The 24,044-nt window shown below is 40.4% G+C and overlaps 1 protein-coding gene across 2 annotated transcripts in view; it reads right to left on the reverse strand.

Moving 5' to 3' along the window:
• slc1a7b (solute carrier family 1 member 7b) overlaps nt 1-24,044 on the reverse strand; it is a 75,359-nt gene that overhangs the window by 27,435 nt on the left and 23,880 nt on the right. For both annotated transcript variants that reach the window (XM_047374055.1, XM_047374056.1), the window contains exon 2: nt 185-264. In XM_047374055.1, coding sequence (XP_047230011.1) covers nt 185-264 — 80 coding nt within the window. The remainder of the gene's footprint in view (nt 1-184; nt 265-24,044) is intronic.

Here is a 24,044-nt window from a genome sequence, read left to right on the forward strand (position 1 = left end):
TGAAAACAAATGCATGCCACACTTTTCACATCATTAGTTGCAAAAAATCATCCCTTTTTTTCTTTCCACTGCACTTCTATACAATGGCGTTTGTGACTGCAATGTGAAAAGGTTCAAGGTCTATTAATACTTTGCATTGAACAATTTTGAACAGGATTGGCAGGCTGTGATGAACTGTAGCTACCTGGACACGACAAGTGGTAAAATCAGCATCTTCAGCATTCTCATGAGCAGCTCACCAGGAAACTGAAAGTACTTCACCTCCTGCCAGGAACAAAGAACAAGAGATAGCAGGGAAAGGTAAATTAAAGAAGTGCATTAAGGCAGGAACTGAAAGGCAATTGTATGGTATTTAAGAAAAGTTCATGAAGATGAACAAAAAAAAATTATGGTGGAATAATTTTTCAAATGTTCCACAGTAGAAGCAATCAGACCAATGAACAAAACGAGGTTGTGGACCTTTTTTTTTTTTTTTTCTGTCTATGAAACTGGTGCCCAGCACAGACATGGCAAGCCATTTGTTCGACCCTACAGTGGAATCAATGTGATTACTTTGTTTCTGCAGTTAATACCTCCGACCATAGTGAGACTCTGATCCTGATCTTCAAAGATTTCAAATACCAAGCGTTAAATTAGAGGTAATAATAAAAAGTATAATAATAACAATACTAATAATAAATAACATGGCTCAAAATGTTTGGTTGCCAGTTTGCACGTGCCTTTCAAAAGACGCAAAGACAGCCTGAGCCATCCGTTTCAGGTTTGAGAAATCACATTGCGGTTGGTAAGAAATTACATTTGCATAACATCCTACCATAAATTTGCATGCTTTTGCAAATGTGTTTCTGTAAGCGTAAACCATTAGACCTCAGGCTCTTTTTGTTTTGTATTTCCATTAAGCTACCATCCTTTTTTGAAAATAGTTGCAACAAAAATATGAGGCCTCTGCATTTTCAGTGGGACAAATCTAAAGTGACATTTGAAAATCTACTACTGCGGATTTCTTTTTGTCTTGTCTTAGTCCCTCTCACACTTGTTTTCCTTTAAAGCAAACTGATATGAACAGAGCTGACAAATATTAAGTCATACTTAAAACTTGTCAAATAAGAATAGTTTAATATCTAAGAGTTTTTTTTAAATTCTAGCCAGATGAAGGTAATCAGGACAAAATTATTCTGTTTTCAAGTCACAAAGGCAACCAATTACATATCGTGCTGACAAAACTTAAAAAATGTGGGTTCAGCTAAAACCAACATTTCAGATCCTAGCCAAATAATGTCACTATCTCTTACTGTGAATTCTTGAAATTTTTCTAATTTTCTGGTCTAATTTGTAAAGCCCTAAGATTGAATTACGACACAGGTATGATAGAAATGTCTAAATCTTTAGATTTGGCTCGATTCACATGAATAATGTCAAGGATTCAGTACAATTTACGAGAATGAACAACCGCAATTCCAATGAAGGTGGGACATTGTGTAAAATGTAAATAAAAACAGAATACAATGATTTTCACATCCTGTTCAACCTATATGCAGTTGAATGCACTACAAAGACAAGATGTTTAATGTTCAAACTGATAAACTTTATTGTTTTTTTGCAAATATTCCCTCATTTTGAATTTTATGCTTGCAACACCTTTAAAAAAAGCTGGGACAAGGGCAACAAAAGACTTAAACAACAGTTTAAACAAAAGTTTAAGAAAGCTCAAAAAACACCTGTTTGGATCATTCCACAGGTAAACAGGTTAATTGGAAACAGGTTTGTCATGATGGGCATTAAATGAGGAACCCTGAAAGGCTCAGTCATTCACAAGCAAGGATGGGGTTCACCACTTTATGAACAACTGTGTGAGCTAATAGTCCAGCAGAATAAGAACAATATTTTTAATGTACAATTGCATGGAATTTACAAAACACAGATCTGTTCTATTTCGTAAAGACTTTGTTCTTTAAGGCTATTGTCAGTGGGTTTATCCCGTTGCACGCAGCACAGCACTGAAGCCTTTAATCCACGCCCACATGCTGTATGGCTCTCCTTCTCTGGATATAAGAACCAGAGATACAGGGGTTGGACAATGAAACTGAAACACCTGTCATTTTAGTGTGGGAGGTTTCAAGGCTAAATTGTACCAGCCTGGTAGCCAGTCTTCATTGATTGCACATTGCACCAGTAAGAGCAAATTGTGAAGGTTCAATTAGCAGGGTAAGAGCACAGTTTTGCTCAAAATATGGAAATGCACACAACATTATGGTGACATACCAGAGTTCAAAAGAGGACAAATTGTTGATGCACGTCTTGCTGGCGCATCTGTGACCAAGACAGCAAGTCTGTGCAGGACTTGTATATGTCATTCCCAAGACGAATTGACGCTGTATTGGCCGCAAAAGGAGGCCCTACACCATACTAATAAATTATTGTGGTCTAAAACCAGGTGTTCAGTTTCAATGTCCAACCCCTGTAGGTGCACCATCAGCTAATGTTCAAGGACTCCCGATGTCGGCAACCACCCCACTCCCAGCAGTAAGTGCGCTAACGGACATTATTGCTTAGGTAGCCAATGCTAAAAATGTCCTTGTCTCTCTGCCGCAAGGCCCACCTCCCACAGATAACCTGGTGGGGTAATTTGCCCTGTCACATCCCAGCCAACGAGAGCCAGTCTGGCCCCATATCCAGGTGGTACTGGCGTACCAGTAGGGGGCAGTGGCCGAGCCACTGCAGTTGAAGGTACCAATCTCCACCTTCTCAGGCATCATGAGGGTGGGGTCTCTCTCAGATCAGGGCTTTCCTCTGGTTCCTACACTGGGGCCCAGCCTGATCGCAGAGTTTTTAGGGTCATCTCAAAGCAGTTTACATTCTCAAGGTCCTGAACAGAGGAACGGACATCATGCCCAGGAGGGGTCCCCGACACGGAGACTGGAGCACTTCTAGACCTGTTTGTGACACGAGAGAACGCACAGTGTCTGCTGTGTTTCTTACTGATCCTATGAGAGGATCTACCACTAGGAGTGCTTGTCTTTGCTCATTGCCTATGGCCACAGATGCTCCTTTACATTGTGAAATGACAGTAGAGCACATTGCATAGCAGCTTCCTGGTCTTCTCCGTGCTCATGTATTAGGTTTGACCAGCAGGACATTTTCACTTTCTCTCGAAAAAGTAATGATCTCAAGGTGAGATCATAATTATCTCCCAGCCCCAGTGCGTGATTGTCACTAACTTTATTCCTATGAGCACCATAGTGCTCATAGGAATAAACTTGTTGAAGTTTTGGCAGTACAGAACCATGTCTGATTTACCTGAACATAAGCAGAATATATTTGTATTCAACTAAATAGTCCGGTCAAATTTTCAAATAACTGTCGAGTATATTCAGAGACAACTAAATCAACTGATACTTGGACATTTTGTTATACTTTCTAATTTAGCAAAAATGTTCACTTTAAAAAATGCCATAGAAGCTGTGGCAGAAACACTTTAGATGGAAAAGGAGGACAACAACTTAAAGAAAAGGTTAAGCAAATTGCCCTGGCAGCAACAACAAGGAGAGCAGAACTGGTTATACTATGTACAGACCCTGATTGACTGTCTCATTCAAAGCGCGTTTAATATTGCTTTTTTTCTGGAACTTTCAAAACATATCGCATTAACCTACTTCCAGCTCAGCCCAGGAAGAAGAGGAGCTGAACAAAAATGCTGTGCTCTTTCCACGCGGATCTCGGAAGGGAACTGGATAGGAGAGGCACGACGCCTGACTCATTTAGATCCAAAAGTAACTAAGATTGTAAGCAACAAAGTTAAGTAAGGATTTTCCTGTTCATGCATCCAGCATTCATTTAGAAAAAAGGTTTAGTAAGACAAACATGGCTTGACTTTTCTTCTGAGGCCTCCAGAAGCAGCCCTAATTAAAGCGGATTTCCCCCACGGCCTGAAAAAGAATGCCGGAACTGCATCGCATGTCTTCCTGAGTGCATGTCCAGCTACCCTGCCGCACCACAGCCACTGAAGGAGCTGAATATGCCTTTGCTGTACGGTCCGGCTGGGGCGGCTAAAAGCCCCATACAGCTACTGAGATTAGCCGCAACATTAGTCCCTTTCAGTCCACATGTGGATGACCGGACTTCTCTCATCTTGTAGCCCAGAAACCTTCATGTAAGAGGCAGTGTTTGGGGAAAGAAGATTAGTTTACAGTTAAATAATCTAAATAATGTTCGTTTAATGATGTTTGTTTTTGTTTGTGTTGGGAAAACTCAGCTAAGTGCTAGCAGACTAGCTGCTCAGCTAACAATGTGTTCTGTGTTGTGTTTTTAAAGTTAAGACACCTTTTATTTAACGGGTGGTTTTTAAACACAGATCGACCATAACGCGCCGTCCACGCTTATGCATTTTGATCCTTTTATTGATGGTAATTTAAAGGTACATGTTTGATTTTAAAGGGATGATAAGCTATAAGCTTCTTTTCTTAGCTTCAACAGCGATCGGCTAAGGTAATGCATGACTTAGGAGTTTATTAGGAATCATTTATCTAGAAGGGTTTGGTCCTTATTCAAAATAGTATTTCCCTAAATATTATTTTAATAAATAAAGGCAGCTAATTGAACACCATTAAGACCCATTTATCCAGAAAAGTTTGGTTCTTATTCAAATAATATTTCCTTAAATATTATTTTATTCATTTATTCAATCATCTTCTATATCGTTTATTCCATAGTGGGTCATGGGGGAGCTGGTACCTATCTTCAGCAGTCTACGGGCGAGAGGCAGGGTACGCCCTGGACAAGTCACAAATCCATTGCAGGGCAACACAAAGGCACACAGGACAAACAACCATGACCACACGTTCACACCTAAGGGCAATTTAGAAAGACCAATTAACCCAACAGTCATGTTTATGGACTGTGGGAGGAAGCCGGAGAATCTGGTGAGAACCCACGCATGCACGGGGAGAACATGCAAACATGCAAGCATAAATAACTTTGAATGGTAATGTTGCATCACATTATTGGTCATGGTTTTTACCATCTTTGATTCACTTGTTCATAATGTACATAGTTGGTATTCCGTATTCTTTCATTTTGCTTTGTAGTTTAGTTGGATTGTTCTAGTATACTAAAGAGTTTGTTAATTGAAATATGTTTGACTTTGAATTGACTTATTTTTGTTAATAAATTTCTGTATTTTAAGAGACTGTGTGAAGAGTTTTGCTGTTCAGTATTGCCACAGCTTGATTCACTCCTTTCATTATAGTCTTAATACCACCACCTTATTGGGCTGGTATTCACCGGACAACACTTAACAGACCGAATTATTATTTACTAAAACATTAAAATATTAATATTAAATATTAAATGATAAATTCAAAATAATAATCACAACAAATGAAATAAAATATTTTTGTCAGTTGATTTAAAATGTCCGGACCATAAACTGTTTGGATGATGAAGGTTGTGGACCTCCTGCTATTTCAGTTGGGGACCCCAGAAACATTTATTCTTACCACTGAAAAAGGAAAAACATGAATTAATGATTAATTCATTATTAATGATTAATGATTTTGGGTTGACAACAAATGGAAAAAGATATTATAAAATTTTTATCAGTATACCTTTGCTGTGGATTTAGTGAGTGAGGGAAGAAGATGCAAAGTTAGCTATTTTCAGTATGACTGAGGTATCAAAAACAAATCTTTTCCCAAATTACTGTTAATAATATATACTGATTATGACTGCATTCTTTTAGTGGGTGATTTTCCCATTCATGTGGATAATATAAAAGATTGACGTGCAAAAGAGCTCTTAAGCATTCTGGATTTGAGCTTTCATTGCATGTAATACAACCAAGAGTAGCAAGAGTAGACAAGGTGTAATCAGCCAGACCACAGTTTCTTTTACCCAGGTTTTTTCTAAACCATCACCCAATCTGCCTCCAGTCTTGTAATGACTGTGTTAGATGGACTACTATAAAAAAATAATAAACTAAAGCTAAAAAAATAAGCATGTTGACAAATTGGAGGCAGAATTAGTAAAGTTAAACTCCAAGTTTGTTTTGATAAAGTTTTCATGCCTATAATCTTGAGTTTAAAAACAAGAGAATCATATTTCTCTAAAATAATCAAAACATAAAAAAGCATTTAGAGAACAAGATGAGCTGTAAGTTTTTCTAACACTGGTAAACTATTTTAAGAAGTCTTTGTGCATCTGAAAATATATCCCTTTATATTATATAAATCCCTTTGTACCTGAAATGTGATAGATCGTAAGGACTTCTTATCAACCTGGTCATTTTCCACAGACCCTTAAAGCTTAATTGATTAAACCTCTTTTAAAGTGGGCTAATCTGGATGCCTCAATAATTTTTGGAAAAGGTAATGGAAAAGGCAGTTTACCACCAAATTTACTCCTTTTTGATAAAAAGGATTAAATAAGTAATATATCTTTCCACAATTTCAGTCTGTTTTTTGACCACACCACAGCATTGAAATTGTATTGGTGAAGGTTCTGAATGGCTTGTTTTAATAGCGCCAAATCAAAACATCTGTCTTGGTTTTACTAGATATCAGTTGGGCTCGATACAATTGATCATAATATCCTGATTGGCAAGTTGAAAAGGTGGGAAGGATTGTTTGTACTGGGGTTTGGATCTTATTTGATAAGACGGAACTACATGTTTATTCAGAATATAAATGATCCAACCAGGTCTGATTATGACATCTCCAACAAATCTATGCTGATGACATAGAGCTTTATATTTCTGTGTCACCACTTGACCATGAGACACCACCATCACTGAGTCATTGTGTCCAACATTTTCATAAGCGGAGGGCTCAGAGCTTCCTTCAATTCAATGCCAAAAAGACAGAAGCCATTGTTTCTGGCTACAAAAGTACAAAATCAAACTAAACTACATGGGCCTAAAGACAACAGTGCAAGCAGAAAACATAGGGATAACAGATTCACACCTGAAGTTCAACAACCAAATAAAGTCTATCAATCAATACATCTGGTTACTACCACCTAAATCAGAGTAAAAGGTTTCTTATCAAACAGGGCACAGAATATCTGGTGCTTGGCATACTTTTATTTTCTGTAGCTTAGATTATTGTAATGGTGTCCATACAGGTCTCTTCAAAAACTTGATCAGGCAGTTGGAGCTGATCCAACAGGACACTTCCACAGTCTTGACCAACACTAGGAAATAGATCCCATTATACCAGTCCTTAAACCACAGTCTTGTTTTCAAAGGACAGAGTTTAAAAGCTTGTGGATGGTCAATAAAAGACTGAATGTTTGTGGCCCTACATGCATTTCAGAGTTGCTGGTCAGGTATGAACCATGTAGGCCCCTCAGGTCATCAGATACCTTGTTTAATAAACCATAGGAGGAAGCATTTAGGTTCTATTATCCACAGCTTTGGAACAAACTGCCTGACAACATAAGATGCGCAGAGACTGTTGGCTAAATCAGTTTAAAGTATAAATCAGGACTGAAAACATTATTGTTCACTATAGCTTACCCATAAAAGACAAAGATTGGTTTATTCTTTTTGTTATGGTTGACCTTTTCATTTGCTAAAATCTTTGATGTTTTATTATTTGATGTGATTATAGTTAATGTTTTTTTAATGCTTTTATATGATGGCTTATTGTATGTTATTATGCATCAGGGTGTATCGGTTTCTCTGTTCCTTCTGTAAAGGACATGGAATTATCCTGTCTATGAATTGTGCTATAGAAATGAGATTGCCTTGCCTTATTGAATATGATGGATGTGAAGAACACATGAAATAATGCAGGGATAGTATGCTATTGTGCATTGAAAAGCAGAAAGAAGACAATATATATATATATATATATATATATATATATATATGCTTTAATAAAAGATGCTGTCCTGTCCTTCTGATTACATTACCAATATTCTATTCATATACGGAATAGAAGGCAGTCAAAGGACGGGGGCAGTCAAAGATCAGTCAAGGGTCAAAGTTAGTTAGGGGATCAGGCGGAAGTCCTCACACAAACCACTGCCCAAGCAAGGCCTTTTAAAAAGAAAATTCCCATCTGAAGCATCTCCAAATCAAGATATTGTATTTCAAATATTTTTTCTATAAGTCATTTTTTTTTTTATTGGACAGCTGATTATATGCTCACCGGCCACAGTTCAAACCGAGCATCAGAATGGGGAAGAAAGGTGATTTAAGTGACTTTGAACGTGGCATGGTTGTTGTTGCCAGACGGGGTGGTCTGAGTATTTCATAAACTGCTGATCTACTGGGATTTTCACGTACTACCATCTCTAGGGTTTACAGAGAATGGTCAGAAAAAGACAAAATATCCAGTGAGCAGCAGTTCTGTGGGTGCAAATTTGGTGTTGATGCCAGAGGTCAGAGGAGAATTGCCAGACTGGTTTGAGCTGATAGAAAGCCAACAGTAACTCAAATAACCACTTGTTACAACCAAGGCATGCAGAAGAGCATCTCTGAATGTGCAACATGTTGAACCTGGAGGTGGATGGACTACAGCAGCAGAAGACCACACCGGGTGCCACTCCTGTCAACTAAGAACAAGAAACTGACGCTCAGACTGGTTTCTTGAACATGACAATGAGTTCAATGTACTCAAATGGCCTCCACAGTCACCAGATCTCAATCCATTAGAGCACCTTTGGGATGTGGCGGAACGGGAGATTCACATCATGGATGTGCAGCCGACAAATCTGCAGCATCTGTGTGATGTCAATATGGACCAAACTCTTTGAGGAATGTTTCCAGGACCTTGTTGAATCTATTCCACAAAGGTTTAAGGCAGTTCTGAAGGCAAAAGGGGATCCAACCCGGTACTAGCACGGTGTACCTAATAAAGTGGCCGGTGAGTGTATAGTTACTTTTTGGTCAACTAAGCAACACTTGTGTTGCTAGACTGTTGAAACTGGCTGTTTAGACAAGAAGAACTGTGAGTCGTGGCAGATTTGCAGAATAGGGTCTAAAACTACAAATAGCCATGGCTGTTTTTCAGTAAGAAAACAATTTAAAGTAGACTGGTATGGGTTTTCTATTGCTTATGTTAAAATAAATCAAATCAGGACAGATAATCCAGTCTGACTCTTCATAATTTGAAGGTGTTTAAGTTTGTTTTCGGGTCTTGTCTTTTATTGTTTTCCAGGCGGTGCTTTAGTACTTTCTACTTATTCTTTTTAGTTTGTATATTAGTTCTGCAAGATTTTCCTTTGGTCAAATTGTGTCCTTGGATTTCTGTTTAGTTCATGTTATGTTTTAGCTACCACTGCTGCTACTGACAGACCATCATCAGCCTCATTTGGGCCACCTGCTCCATGCCCATCACTCTCGCTGTTTTCACCTGTGCCATGCTGTATATTTACTCTTCCGATCTGTTTACTCCTTGTTGGATACTGTTTGTTCATTCCAAGCCTGTCCATGTTCATGCCAGCCTCTGTTACATCCTGCCTGCTGTGAGGTTTTATTTTGGTCATTTATTAAAACCTTTTCAATTACCTTGCTGCCCATGCCTGCCTGTCTGCATTTGGGTCCTATTCTGAATGCCACTGTATTCTGCATACATTTTATTTGGTTAATAGGATTTGTCTTTTTTTTCCTTCATTTTTTTCAAAATGGAAATAGATTTTTTTAGATGTTATCTATGCAACACAAGGTTACCAACTTTAGAGTGGAGCATGGTGGGAGAGTTTCCTGAATGAGATGGGGTTTAGGGCAATTGTAACCTGATAGCAGTGACATTTCACGAGAATGTCAAGGCTCTATGAGCTCTAATAGGAAAAGTATTCTAATGACCAAAGGCTTGCTGTAAATCCTACAGCCACAGAGATAGTGTTATGCTGATTTACCTGGCTGTAACTGTTTGAGAGCAGGTTGTAGTGCCACTACAACAGTGTTGCTCACAGACACACTTCCTTTGTTGTTAATTGATCATGTTCAGGTGAAGTCCATTGCCAGTATTTTTTAAAACAGGCTTATTTTGTCCTGGTAAATCAATATCAATTCAAACCAATCAGACAAATAACTGAAATAACATTAATTATCTCTCCATCATGACATTTGTTAGTGGGTGGGACGTATTAGGGAAAGTGAACATTTTATCATCATGTTTGAAGCAGGATGAAAAGCAGAGATAAGGAATTAGGCGAGTCTCAATATTGGTCCAAGAAAGGAACAGGGATGAAACACTGGTGGGTCATTGTGTTAAAATTTGCATTGAGTTAAAATTTAATTTGTTAATGTGTTAAAATTTAATTTATTTTCATAATCATGATTCACACATTTTCTTAAATTCTATGATGAGTTAATTTCTCTCCAGTTATTACTAGGAGCACATATGTTTTTTATTTTATTTTTTTTGCTATGTTTTTGCAACAACCAATCACAGCTCTTAGAAGACAACGTCACTCCTAGCAACGGGGTCGACCACACCTCCTCACTACGATAGGAATATCTGATCGATGGAGGGCCCACCCTGCAACTTACAGAACTTACATGAGCTGCTGCTAACATCTTGATCCCAGACACCACAACACAGGGGTCTACTGGAGTACCATTGCTTGACAGATCAAGTCTGCTTTGGACCAGATTCTACTAGGCAGCAGTGGTGAGCCATCAGAGGCTTCAAGATATTCACAGAAGGCTCTTCAGAGAAGGTTCCAGAATTAAAAATAATTAAATAAAAAACAACTGAAAAAAATTACTTTATGAGACAACTTGTCAAAAAAATAAATGTAATGACTTGAGGAAAGTCTCTGTAATATAATGTGTTTGCTGTACCAGAGTTTTGCACCATACAGTGACTTTGTATCAGTGAAGAAAAACCACTTAAAAATTATTCTCCATCATCACTAGGCACAGTTGATCTGTTTGGGGGTGTGTGGTTTCCTTACCTGAATACCTCTGCCTTAATCCGAACAGCAGCATAAATTCTGATTGATTAGCTAATTCTATTTTAATTGGCAGTCAGTCATTTTAGCTTGTTGTTGATAGACATTCCGAATACAAACGCCCTAACCCATTCTTGAGGACCATGTGCATCCAATGGTTCAAACATTGTATCCTAGGCGGTGCCGTGTATCAGGATGACAATGCACCAATACACACAGCAAGACTGGTGAAAGATTGGTTTGATGAACATGAAAGTGAAGCTGAACATCTCCCATGGTCTGCACAGTCACCAGATCTAAATATTATTGAGCCACTTTGGGGTGTTTTGGAGGAGCGAGTCAGGAAATGTTTTCCTCCACCAGTATCACGTAGTGACCTGGCCACTATCCTGCAAGAAGAATGGCTTAAAATCCCTCTGACCACTGTGCAGGACTTGTATATGTCATTCCCAAGACGAAATGACGCTGTATTGGCCAGAACAGGAGGCCCTACACCATACTAATAAATTATTGTGGTCTAAAACCAGGTGTTTCAGTTTCATTGTCCAACCCTTGTATATATTCAAGCGGAATATACAGCAAAAGTCATAAAGCTCCACTTGTGAAAGTAAATCTGGTGGACTTCTTCTTGGCACTCAAACAACAAGAGTGCTACTCTGCTGGACAGGACATGTTATAAAAAGAAAGCAAAAAAATATGACCAAGGAAACTATAGGTCATACATTAGGTTGTGAATTCCAAATACAATGACTTCAGTTTTATTTAAAATTTTGTTTGAGGGCGTTTGGTGTCACTCTTACTCTTTGAAGGCAATTCAGCAGAGGCTGCAGTGGAGCAGATACAGTCAAATTAAAAAGAAAATAAATTGTGATGTCGTCAGCATATCAATTAAATTAAATGATGTACTTCCAGAATATCGTTGCCATTATGCCAACATGGAAGGCAGTACCATGAAAATGTACAATGAAAGCAAAATTTGACCTAAGGTTATCCAAGTAAAAAAACAAGACAGAAATCCAAACAAACAAAGTCTAACTAGTTTAATTATCTGGTCCACAGCCCAGCCAGAACTTCTAAAATAAGGCTCAGGGGTTCTGATTAGTGATCTGAATCTCCACCTGAGGTTGATTCGATACGCGTCATTAATGAACTAATAATCAAAACGATTCAACACGATTCAAAGAATTTACAAGTCCACATCTGGTTTCTAACCAACATAGTTGTTTCATCCTCTCTTTCCTTGTGAGGGATGCATTGAAATTTGTTTTTCAAGCAAACAAATCCAACTTGGTAAAAAAGTGCAATTCACTATGGTACAGGGAGAGGATTGTTTTATTTCCAATAAATACTAAATTACAAACAAATACAGTTTTTCCCATTGCAGTTATTTTTAATCTTGTTCTGTACTTAAAACAATACATTTATTTAGGGAATTTCAATTTGGCTTCCACATGGAACATTCAGAAGCAGTTCTTTTCTCACTTCGTTTTACCATTAGTGGACTCTCTCTGTAATTTTAAAACGTTTTACAAACTATTAATAAGCAATGTGCATTTTGCAAATAACTTTATCATAATGCAGTGCCCTAATACTGCTTGCTAGACTGATGTGCTTGAGTTGATTCTCTTCTAGTTGGCTAACTGAGCAGTAAAAGCAGAAATCACAACAATGTAGCAGTTAAAAAAACAAAAACAAATGTAACTTCTTACAGTTGTAAGTAGAAAATTAAAGTACTGACTGACAGCCACAGCAACTGTAAACATCACACACTGAGGTATTGTCAACTAGAGGTCTTTCTTGTCAAAGTGCCAAGTGCACATTACTGCACTCACTTGTAATGAGACAAATAAAATGTTGCTGTGATTTCTTTAGAACTTCAACAAACAAATAAAGAAAGAAAACCTTTAATAAACAGGTCTTTTATAACTAATGAACAGTGTATGCAAAAAGTTAAGTAGTATTGGCAATCACAGACTGTTACCTCACTGAAAGATTTATTTCATGTGGCTTAGTGTTAGGTTTTTCTTCAGGAATATTAGTTGGTCAACATGTTCAGGAAGAAGCAGATACACTGTGCTGTAACTATGTCATCAGCTGTGCTGAAGACACGTTCTGATGGGACAAGTAGCCTCTGGCCAACTTGGAAAGCAGTGAAAGATCCACCTGTTCTTTCCACCACTGCAACACATCACCATTCAGCGATAAACAATCCCTCCCCATGTACTTTACAATTTCCTCCTTATCTCTGTCACTTATGCTCTTCTTTGGTGCTCTTAGAGTGAAGAAACCTCCAAACATCTGGTCCAAGGGTGACTTATTTTTGGGTGGCTCTGGAAGAGATATAAAATTCAATATTGCAGAATATTTCTACAGTATTTCTACCAATTTTCAAATAAACTCATTACTATACAGGGGTTGGACAATGAAACTGAAACACCTGTCATTTTAGTGTGGGAGGTTTCATGGCTAAATTGAACCAGCCTGGTAGCCAGTCTTCATTGATTGCACATTGCACCAGTAAGAGCAGAGTGTGAAGGTTCAATTAGCAGGGTAAGAGCACAGTTTTGCTCAAAATATTGAAATGCACACAACATTATGGGTGGCATACCAGAGTTGAAAAGAGGACAAATTGTTGGTGCACGTCTTGCTGGCGCATCTGTGACCAAGACAGCAAGTCTTTGTGATGTATCAAGAGCCACGGTATCCAGGGTAATGTCAGCATACCACCAAGAAGGACAAACCACATCCAACAGGATTAAATGTGGATGCAAGAGGAAGCTGTCTGAAAGGGATGTTCGGGTGCTAACCCGGATTGTATCCAAAAAACATAAAACCACGGCTGCCCAAATCCCGGCAGAGTTCAATGTGCACCTCAGCTCTCCTGTTTCCACCAGAACTGTCCGTCAGGAGCTCCACAGGGTCAATATACACGGCCGGGCTGCTATAGCCAAACCTTTGGTCACTCATGCCAATGCCAAACGTCGGTTTCAATGGTGCAAGGAGCGCAAATCTTGGGCGGTGGACAATGTGAAACATGTATTGTTCTCTGATGAGTCCACCTTTACTGTTTTCCCCACATCAAAGAGAGTTACGGTGTGGAGAAGCCCCAAAGAAGCGTACCACCCAGACTGTTGCATGCCCAGAGTGAAGTATGGGGGTGGATAAGTGATGGTTTGGGCTGCCATATCATGGCATTCCCTTGGCCCAATACTTGTGCTAGATGAGCACATCACTGCCAAGGACCATGTGCATCCAATGGTTCAAACATTGTATCCTGAAGGCGGTGCCATGTATCAGGATGACAATGCACCAATACTCACAACAAGACTGGTGAAAGATTGGTTTGATGAACGTTAAAGTGAAGTTGAACATCTCCCATGGCCTGCACAGTCAAGAGGAATGGATTAAAATCCCTCTGACCACTGTGCATGTCAGCTTCTGACTTTGGATCGGACCAAAGTGCAGACAAGAGCTTGGCAGCCGCATAATTAAAGAAGTCTCCATCTTTAATTAGCAATCTCGAGGAAGTAGCAAAACACAAAGAACTGATCAGGGAAATGAAACATGGCAGAACAGTGAGTAAATAAACAGAGGGACCAGCAGGGAACAAAGAACACAGACCAACTAATATACAGGGAGAAAACAAAGGCAAGTAATCACAAGAACTAAGAACAGGTGTGACAAGCTGGCAGGGAGGCAGAGGGGACAGGTGGAACTGATTAACAACACAGGGAAACAGAACTAAACAAAAGTTAACACAAAACACAAACCCATCCAAGGATGTCATATCATGACCGTGCAGGACTTGTATATGCCATTCCCAAGACGAATTGACGCTGTATTGGCTGCAAAAGGAGGCCCTACACCATACTAATAAATTATTGTGGTCTAAAACCAGGTGTTTCAGTTTCATTGTGCAACCCCTGTAAGTTTTAGTTTTGTTCATAACAAAACAAAACAAACCTGACTCTGTCTCTGTCTCTGCCTCCTCCGCCTTCTCTTTGTCATCATCCCCTCTGTGGGAGCTCTGGTTGTCACCTTCTGGTTCAGCTGCTAGTCTCTCATTCAGTGTGCTATCGTCTTCTGCCTTATAATCAGCACATATAAGCTATTAGATTTCTTAAAACTAAAACAGAAAAACAACAGTTAAGGAAAGCAGAATAAATGTAAGAGTGGGAGTGAGACAAACTCACTTAATACAATATTCTTAGCATTTTCTTACCATTTCCTCCACTTTTGCTGTTATGCTCAGGAATATGATGTCTCTAGTGTTGTTGTCATCCAGGAATTCCAAGTCTTTGAAGCGGGGATCAAGTACAGAGGCTTTGTTGAGGAGGTCTTGGATATATGTGTAGCGATTGTCAAAGTCCTTTCTGAATTTCTCCATCTCAAAATTACCTGTAGATCACTGTCATTTGGCTCAAAATTCTTACGCAGTTTGGCCAGTGTTGGGGCGATGATGGCAATGGTGGGGGTCTGTTCCCCAATGAGGCACTTAGTTGCCACTTTGAGCAGAGTCATTGGTTTGATGATTTCTGGGGAACTTGAGGAAACATCATGCACTAGTTTGTGGTGTTTCAGGTGCAACTGCGTTTGGATTTCACACAGTGCTTCACATGCTTCAGGGCTTTTGATGAAATATGTTACTATCTTCCTCAACTTAACCAGGAGTGCTGACACTGTGTCCACTTGAATAGCTTTTGCAAGGACACATTAAATGTGTTTGTGATTCATCGTACATGTGGCTGCATCTCTGCGGGTGTTTCAGACAGTAACATGTTTGAGGTAATATCAGTGACAAGTGCAGGCTTCTTTTTTCTATATTCGACTCACAGCAAACATCACGCAGTAAAGCTGCCAGATTTTCACCTTTCTGGTCTGGAGAACAGGTTTTTTCATGCTCCACTCACCATCAATATAGTAATGTATGATTGAGTAGCACAAGACATCCAGCCATCCACTCTGATTGCAACTCGCTGTGCATTGCTCAGGCACTTGACTATCTCTCCTCTCATCCTCTCACTTTTTTTGTAAAGAGCAGGGATGTGTGTGTCAGTGAAGGTCCCCCTAACTGGTATTTTGTACTGTGGTTCCAAAATATGGAGGTGTTGTTGGAGGTGGTGTTTTCTACAACACTGTATGGCTGATAAAATAAAAAAAGATAAAATAATTAATGGCGCTGGTTATTGCCTGCGAGCAGGTAGAGTTAGCTGCCAGGGGAGGGCCAGAGTTAATAAAACTATTGATACATCTCTCACCAGTTTTGCTGCAGGTGGCTGTGGATGAATGTGAACCAGCAGAGACATCCGAGGAAGAGGTGGGTAGAGCAGCATCCAAGGCATCCATGCCATGCCATTTTTAATGTGCCATATTGCATAGATGCACAACATTGTTTGCAAATAGCATGAGTTTTATGAAGTTTTCCATCGTCCTTCTTGAATAATCCGATGTACTGTCAAGACTTCTTCAGAATAACGTTGCATATCTCCTCCTCACCTGCTTCACTTCCCTCCATTTTGCTCTTGTCGAACTGTGGCTGCGCTCGACTCTCGTAAGTTTTAATAACGAAACGCCAAAAGAAAGTGATGGACGCGAAACCAGAGGAGGTTCAGTATGTAATATTCGATGTAACCATGGGTTTCTACCAATACAGACACGCTAAGAAAGATACATTGCACATTTAGCTGGCAGCTATATCCGATGCACACTGAAGCTACCGCTGCAGTCAGTGGCAATGTCCGAAACATCTGTTTCAGACCATGGATTCTATTGGGTGAATCTCTTCATCCCTGGTTCTGATCTGAGGGGAGTGTGGCAGAAGAAGAAGAGAGGAGAGAAGCTGCTGTCTGTGCTGGTAATGATACAAAGTTTGCCTGAAGAAGATGATCATTTTGGGCTTCATGAAGTATTTGGCCAGCCTAAGTAAAACCAGTGTAAAAGGGCCATAACTGTTTAGAATAACATTAGCTGATTAAAGACCTAGCGTCATTAAATTTCTCTCTCTAAAAGGTAAACTTAAGATTTTGGGAAGGCCGAAATAGGGGAATTCAAACAGAGTAATACCTTGACAGGTTCTAACCCCAGAGAACAGCCTTAACAAGAGAAGACTACCTACAGTTGGGTTAGACAGCTGTTTGGGATGCTGGTGGTTTTGTATACAAATACAAAAGTAGAATTTACATGTACATCTAAAAAAAAAACTTAAATATCATAACAAATATTTTTGGTCATTATATTACATTTTTATACAACTTTCTTTTAAGACAGATGTCTGGAGGTTTAAACAGAGGAAGAAAAAAAACAGCAGACTGTTTTATCTTGAGTTGCTTATGTGATCATAAATAGATGTGAACTAAACATGTTAACATCATATTTCACAGCTTTGCCTCTTTTCAGAAGGTTTCATTATTTAGCGTACTCTTTTCTCACACATAAATCCCGTTTACCTTTTTGAACAAATGGCATAGGTGAAATGTTTTTCTCCATGTGCAGAAAAGAAATCCATTCCTCCTGAAGTCTTTTCTCCCAGGTAACAGTTACTTATCTTATTACTTTTACATCTCCCTTCCACAAAATCATTGATTCCACAAAATCACTGATTTACCACAAGCTTGTGGTAAATCATTACTTTTTTTAGTGGTCAGAATGCAGAATATAATTCCCATGACACACTTTTATCAATTTTATTTAGGTGTGAGTTTTAGTGAAACAAGCAATATTCAATATATTGCCATTCCTAATTTGACAGTCACTTGTTAGAGGGATGCAGCACAGCATGATCAGGCAGAGTAAAGAAATGTTAGTCAAACATGTCCCTGGGTTTTTTAAAAAGAGCTTGAAATTTTAGCTGTAAACCCACAGGGTTTTTTCTGCTTCATTTGCATTTGAAGAATCTTAATAATTCTTTTGTACATGTATCCAGGGTAAAGTCAGAAGAGAGCTCAGTGTGGGTGCCTTCCAATCCATTGTCAACCAAGAGCATCTTAATGTCTAAAGGTAAAATGCTCTTAGCGTGCTATGGTCTGCAAAACAAACCAACATTTTCACGAGTACACAACTGTGCTTGTGTACTCTCTATAGGGTGCTCGAGGGTTCATGGGAGTTTGCCCAACTGGTCCACATGTGTTTTGTGGACCTGGAGAAAGCATTCGACTGTGTCCCTCATGATGCCCTGTGGGGGGTGCTCCAGGAGTATGGAATTGGGGGCTCTTTATTAGGAGCCATCCGGTCCCTGTACGAGCGGAGCAGGAGTTTGGTCCGCATTGCCGGCACTAAGTCGGACCTGTTCCCGGTGCATGTTGGACTCCGGCAGGGCTGCCCTTTGTCACCGGTCCTGTTCATAACTTTTATGGACAGGATTTCTAGACGCAGCCAAGGGCCGGAGGGGGTCTGGTTTGGGGACCAGTGGATTTCGTCTCTTCTTTTTGCGGATGATGTGGTCCTGCTGGCCCCCTCTAGCCAAGACCTACAGCATGCGCTGTGGGGGTTTGCAGCCGAGTGTGAAGCGACTGGGATGAAGATCAGCTCCTCCATGTCCGAGGCCATGGTTCTCGACCGGAAAAGGGTGGCTTGTCCTGTTCAGGTTGGAGGGGAGTTCCTGCCTCAAGTGGAGGAGTTCAAGTACCTTGGGGTCTTGTTCACGAGTGAGGGAAAAATGGAGCGGGAGATTGACAGACGGATCGGTGCGGCTGCCACAGTAATGGGGGCGCTGTGCCGGTCCGTTGTGATGAAGAGAGAGCTGAGCCGAAAAGCAAAGCTCTCAATTTACCAGTCAGTCTACGTTCCTACCCTCACCTATGGCCATGAACTTTGGGTCATGACCGAAAGAACGAGATCCCGGATACAAGCGGCTGAAATGAGCTTCCTCCGTAGGGTGGCCAGGCACTCCCTTAGAGATAGGGTGAGGAGCTCGGCCAGCCCAGGGGACGGCCCAGGACACGCTGGAGGGACTATGTCTCTCGGCTGGCCTGGGAACACCTTGGGCTCCCCTGGAGGAGCTGGAGGAGGTGTCTGGAGAGAGAGACGTCTGGGCGTCTCTGCTGAGTCTGCTGCCCCCGCGACCCGGTCCCGGATAAGCGGAAGACGACGAGTACGAGTACAACTGTGCTTGCCATCTATTATGTGTTGTTTGTGCTGATACACTTTGTTTGTGCTTTGGAAAACATAGTGCTGTGCATACTGTATCTCTAATTTGGTCTGATCTGTGCAAAGGATAATACAGTAGAAGTCTTGTGGCTGAAGTGTACAGGCCTAATTTGTTTTTTCCATAGTTTTGGAACAAAATGGCTTCAAGAGAAAAATCCAGCCTGAGATGGAGCTCATTGTTCCACAAGTATTGGTTGACAATAGCAATTACAGTTTCTCTGATCATTGCATGGTCTGATCCTGGTGGGAACCCGTTGTCACATCCAATCATTGGTACATTTGCACATATTATCCACTTGTGAACAGCCTTTCTCACTGTAAGATTATGGAAATATTTTCCCTGTTGCATAAACGACCTTTTTAATAATGGCATGCCAGCTTATTTTTGGTTTAGGCTGCCAAGTGGCTACAACAAAGACTGTCAAATAGCAGAAAAGAAAAGAATGGGGGAACCAGAAGCCGAGGGGATGGAGTAGTACCATCTTTCAAAAAGATGTATATATCAATCCTAGAAATTGTAGAAAACAAACAATTGCCGACCTATTCACTCCTGTCCCCATACCCTGGACCTTGTGCATATACCATTGAGTGTGAACAAATTACAGTATTTCATCACAACCCTGTCCTGTCTGACCATTTCTTAAGAACCTTCGGGTTTAGTGCACCACCTCTGAGAGAACATTTAATTGTAGTAGATCTTTAGACAATGTTAGAACAATTTTTTAAAGAATCTGTCCCATTGATATTGTCCTCTCTATCTTAGGACAACACAGCAGAGGGCAGCAATCTAATTTCTTCTTGATGTTCTCTTTTATAGTTGTAAAGGCCATTGCCTAATGGAACTTTCTGGCAGCTGCCAGATGGAATCGTCAGGTTATAAACAGTCTAATGGAAGAAAAAAGTGTTTCCAGTGCTTAGTGAATTTGCTGCATTAGTACCTGTGGAACGTGAAGTGGCTTAAAAGCCAGTTACCTCTATTCATGCTCCCCATGCTTCTGAATCATCCAGAGACAAGAGCAATCCAAAAGACAGCAAAGGGAATCAAAGCTGCAAGCAGCATTGAAGGCCCTCACACCTTAGCGCAACTCGGCCTGTGCAGCAACTGCGGGAGCCTGGCATTGCCATGTGCACGCCACCAATTTGGCCTGTGTACAATTCCAAATGTCACCGCTAAGGGGGACTGTGAGCAACATGTCAAATGATCTTCGGTCATGCAGAGTTCTAATCTGGCAAGAAGCATTCAAATTTTGGAGTAAATCAGACCTTCCACATGGAAGCTGCAGTCAGTTTAGTATTAGTGGGTGGGGCTGATATAATGCCATCAATTAACTGTGTCAACATGTTCGGCATTGACCTATAATCATGTATACTACATTTCAAGTGGATCCGATGATGTATGAGGGAGATATAGCCCTTGAAGTGTCCTAGGGGGCACTATTGATCCAAATTTCAATGTAACCCAATAGAGCTGTTTGGGAGCTGAAAAAGATCAACCATATTCAGTTTGGAGTGAATCGGACCTTCCATATGGAAGCTACAGTCATTTGTTTATTAGTGGGCAGGGCTAAAGTGATGTCATCTATTGACTGTGTCAACATGTCCATTATTAACTCATGATGATGTATACTACATTTCAAGTGGATCCGATGATATATGAGGGAGATATAGCCCTTGAAGTGTCCTAGGGGGCGCTGTTGATCCAAATTCCAATGTAATCCAATACAGTTGTTTGGGGGTTGTCAAAGATCAACCATATTGAGTTTGGAGTAAATCGGGCCATGCATGTGAAATCTAGAGCCAAACGTATGGCCATGGCGTGACATCAGACTTCGCCACCTGCAACGGCCACACCCTCCAGCCAAACCAGTCAGCACTAGACACAAACTTAGACCATCATGTTATCTGTCACTTGGGACAGTTTCATGTTGATATGTTGAAGGGGATCAAACATGGACCACACTAAGTGAAACATTACACTTCCTGTTCTTAGGGGGCAGGGCTTCGATGATGTCAGCATTTGACCATTGAATATTGATCAGGGTGTCATATGGATCAATCGCAGAAGGTTTCATGTGTCTGTGATTTTCCTAATTGGAACTATAACAGTTTCGTGTTTTATGGTGAGACGTCAAATTTTGAGGCTTGGCCACGCCCACATACTTTCATGTAGCAAAAAGCTTTTGATAACCTTTGATCTCCAATGCCTTAAGACTATAGTCGTTGATTTTGAAGTGTCTAAGTTAAAAGCTGTAGGAGGAGTTTGCTCAGATATGACGTGTGTAAATGAGAAGAAATGGCGGCTTTGATCCAAAATGGCCAACTTCCTGTGGGGTTTGCACAATGGGTCCAAGAGACTTTTTTGTAGGTCCTCAGAAGTTACATATGTGTACCAAATTTTATAAACCTTGGACAAAGCATGCCTTGGGGCTGGTTGTTTTAGTGCTTCTAGAGGGCGCTGTGGAGCAATTAGGCCACGCCTACCGATTATTTTACTGGATATCTGTAGGGGGCTGGACCAATATCAATCCTAGCAAATTTGGTGCCTATCGGATCAAAAATGTGGAAATCAGAAGCAAACGTAAAGCCATGGCATAGCGTTGGGCTTTGCTGCACCGCCACAGCCACACCCTCGAGCCCAAACTGTTAGTACTGGAAACCAACTTAGACCATCTTGTTATCTGTTACTGGAGATAGTTTCATGTTGATTAGGTTACGGGTGTGAAATTTGGACCTTTCACAGTAAAACATGACACTTCCTGTTCTCAGGGGGCGGGGCTTAGATGATTTCAGGATTTGACCATTGAATATTGTTTGGGACCAGATGTGGATCAATACCAGAAGGTTTTGTGTCTCTGCGACTTTCCTTGTAAGAGCTATAACAATTTCATTTTTTTTGGCGAGTCGTCAAACTTTGAGGACTGGCTCCGTCCCCTCAACATGTTCAAAAAGTCACAATTTGATAACTTTAGATACCCCATCCCTTCTGAGCAAACTGACCAAATTTCAAGCCAATCGATCAAAATCTCTAGGAGGAGTTCGATCAAACACTAAGGCTATAAACGGCAAAAATGGGGTCAAAACCGAAACTTCAATCCAAGATGGCCGACTTCCTGTTTGTTGTAGGACGTGGGTGCAAGAGAGTTTTAGGTAGTTCTCGGGGAGTTCTACAAGTGTACCAAATTTCATATCTCTACGATAAAGTAAGGTCATGGCGGAGGGGTGGCGCTGTTGAGCCATATTTATCGCGACTTTCAGGAAACCCGTAAAATACGTAAATTTCACACACGACTGATGGCTCCGCCAACTTTGGTGAGTTTTTGAATATGTTACAGCCGCGAAAAAGGCAATTCATTTGTCACCGGAATGATAATAATAAACGGAGCAATTACAATAGGCCCTTGCAGGCCTACCTGCTCGGCCCTAATAAGGCAAACCTGTTGATCAAGGTAACAAAAGGTCAAATATTGAAGCCTTGTGCATGATGTATCAAGATTCACATCAACTGCACAAGTGGCCAAACCTCTTGAAAAACCAGCTGAAAGATTGAAGGACAAGCAAGTAGAAAAAACACAACACAGAGGTGCGTATTCAGAGACAACAAATGCTTTGGCACTTAATGTTGCTAGCGAAGGACCAAGTGCTACTTCAATGATCAGATGGGTGTCATCTGCTACAAACCGACACTAAGAAAGACAGACAAAGTCCTTTATTAAGGAGGAGTTAGGTCAATAACTGGAAAGGTCTGCAGTGAAATTAAAACTAACAATGATGGGAGAAATGGTACATACCAAATGATGGTATTTACCACCCAAAGAAACCAGAAAATCTGCGAGTAACAGTGCAAAATAACAGAGCATCTCTTTGGAGGTGTGTCTTCTCCTAGATATGCCCACTAGGGCTTAAAACATCTAGCCAAACAAAACAGCCTGGCATATCCACTAGCAGCACAGTTCATCAACAGAGATTTCTATGTAGATGATGGAGTCAAAAGTGTAGAAAAGGCAGAAAGTGTCAGGACTTGCGAAATGGAGGACCTCGGAATGCAGACAAGCAGGCATCATGACGGTAAGTGAAGAAAGGATTTAATAAACAAAAAACTCACTCAAAAGAAGAGGCAGGAACCAAAACAATAAACGGGCAGGCAAGACAGGCAAAAACAGACATGGGCAGGCTGGCAAGACAGGCTTGGCATGACGAACAGGACACAGGTGAAATGAATTGAAATGTTTCTGCGATGAATAACTGAACAGGTGTGTATATATGGAGTGTGAACCAGGTGGAGCAAGGAGACAGATTAGCTTGGAGCAGGTGAACCAAATAAAGATAATTGACAGACAGAACAAAACGTGGCTGGAGCAAAACAGAGACTCTTGAATACAAACTAACAGAAACTAGAAAAACATGAAACTAAAGCATAACCAGATCCAAAAACCAAACTTGACAAAACATGAACCAGAAGACAAAAACTAAAGCATGACCAGGAAAATAATAAACAGAAGCATGATTCAAAAACTGTGAGAAACATATAAGAAAAAACCAGAAACCAAACAACCCCAAATCATAACAGAAAGAGGCATTCAACTGACACAGGAGGCACACACACAATCTGCTGAAGGTGGTCTGCGGCTGCACAGGTTTGTATCAAATAGCTGTATTCTTCTGAATAGTATACCATGATCAGAACGTGCAATGAATGTCAAAACAAACGACCTCGCTTTAAGTGAGATACAGACAGAGCGAACACTGGATATTCACTGGTATGAAAAGGATTGCTTCACTAACATCTCCCTGAAGGATCAGCCTTCCACAAGAAAAGAAATGTCAGCGGTTGCATCTTTATATGATCCCTTGGGATTTATTGTCTTCTTTTCTTCCTAAAGGAAAACTGATGCTGAAAAAATGAAAGGCAAGGCATAGAGATTGTGATGATGGAAGATTTGCAAAAACAAACATATCAAGATGAAATAAAGACACTTAGAAAGGAAAGCCTTTCCACACAA

This window comes from Girardinichthys multiradiatus, chromosome 9, assembly GCF_021462225.1.
Source record: "Girardinichthys multiradiatus isolate DD_20200921_A chromosome 9, DD_fGirMul_XY1, whole genome shotgun sequence".
Lineage (NCBI taxonomy): Eukaryota > Metazoa > Chordata > Actinopteri > Cyprinodontiformes > Goodeidae > Girardinichthys > Girardinichthys multiradiatus.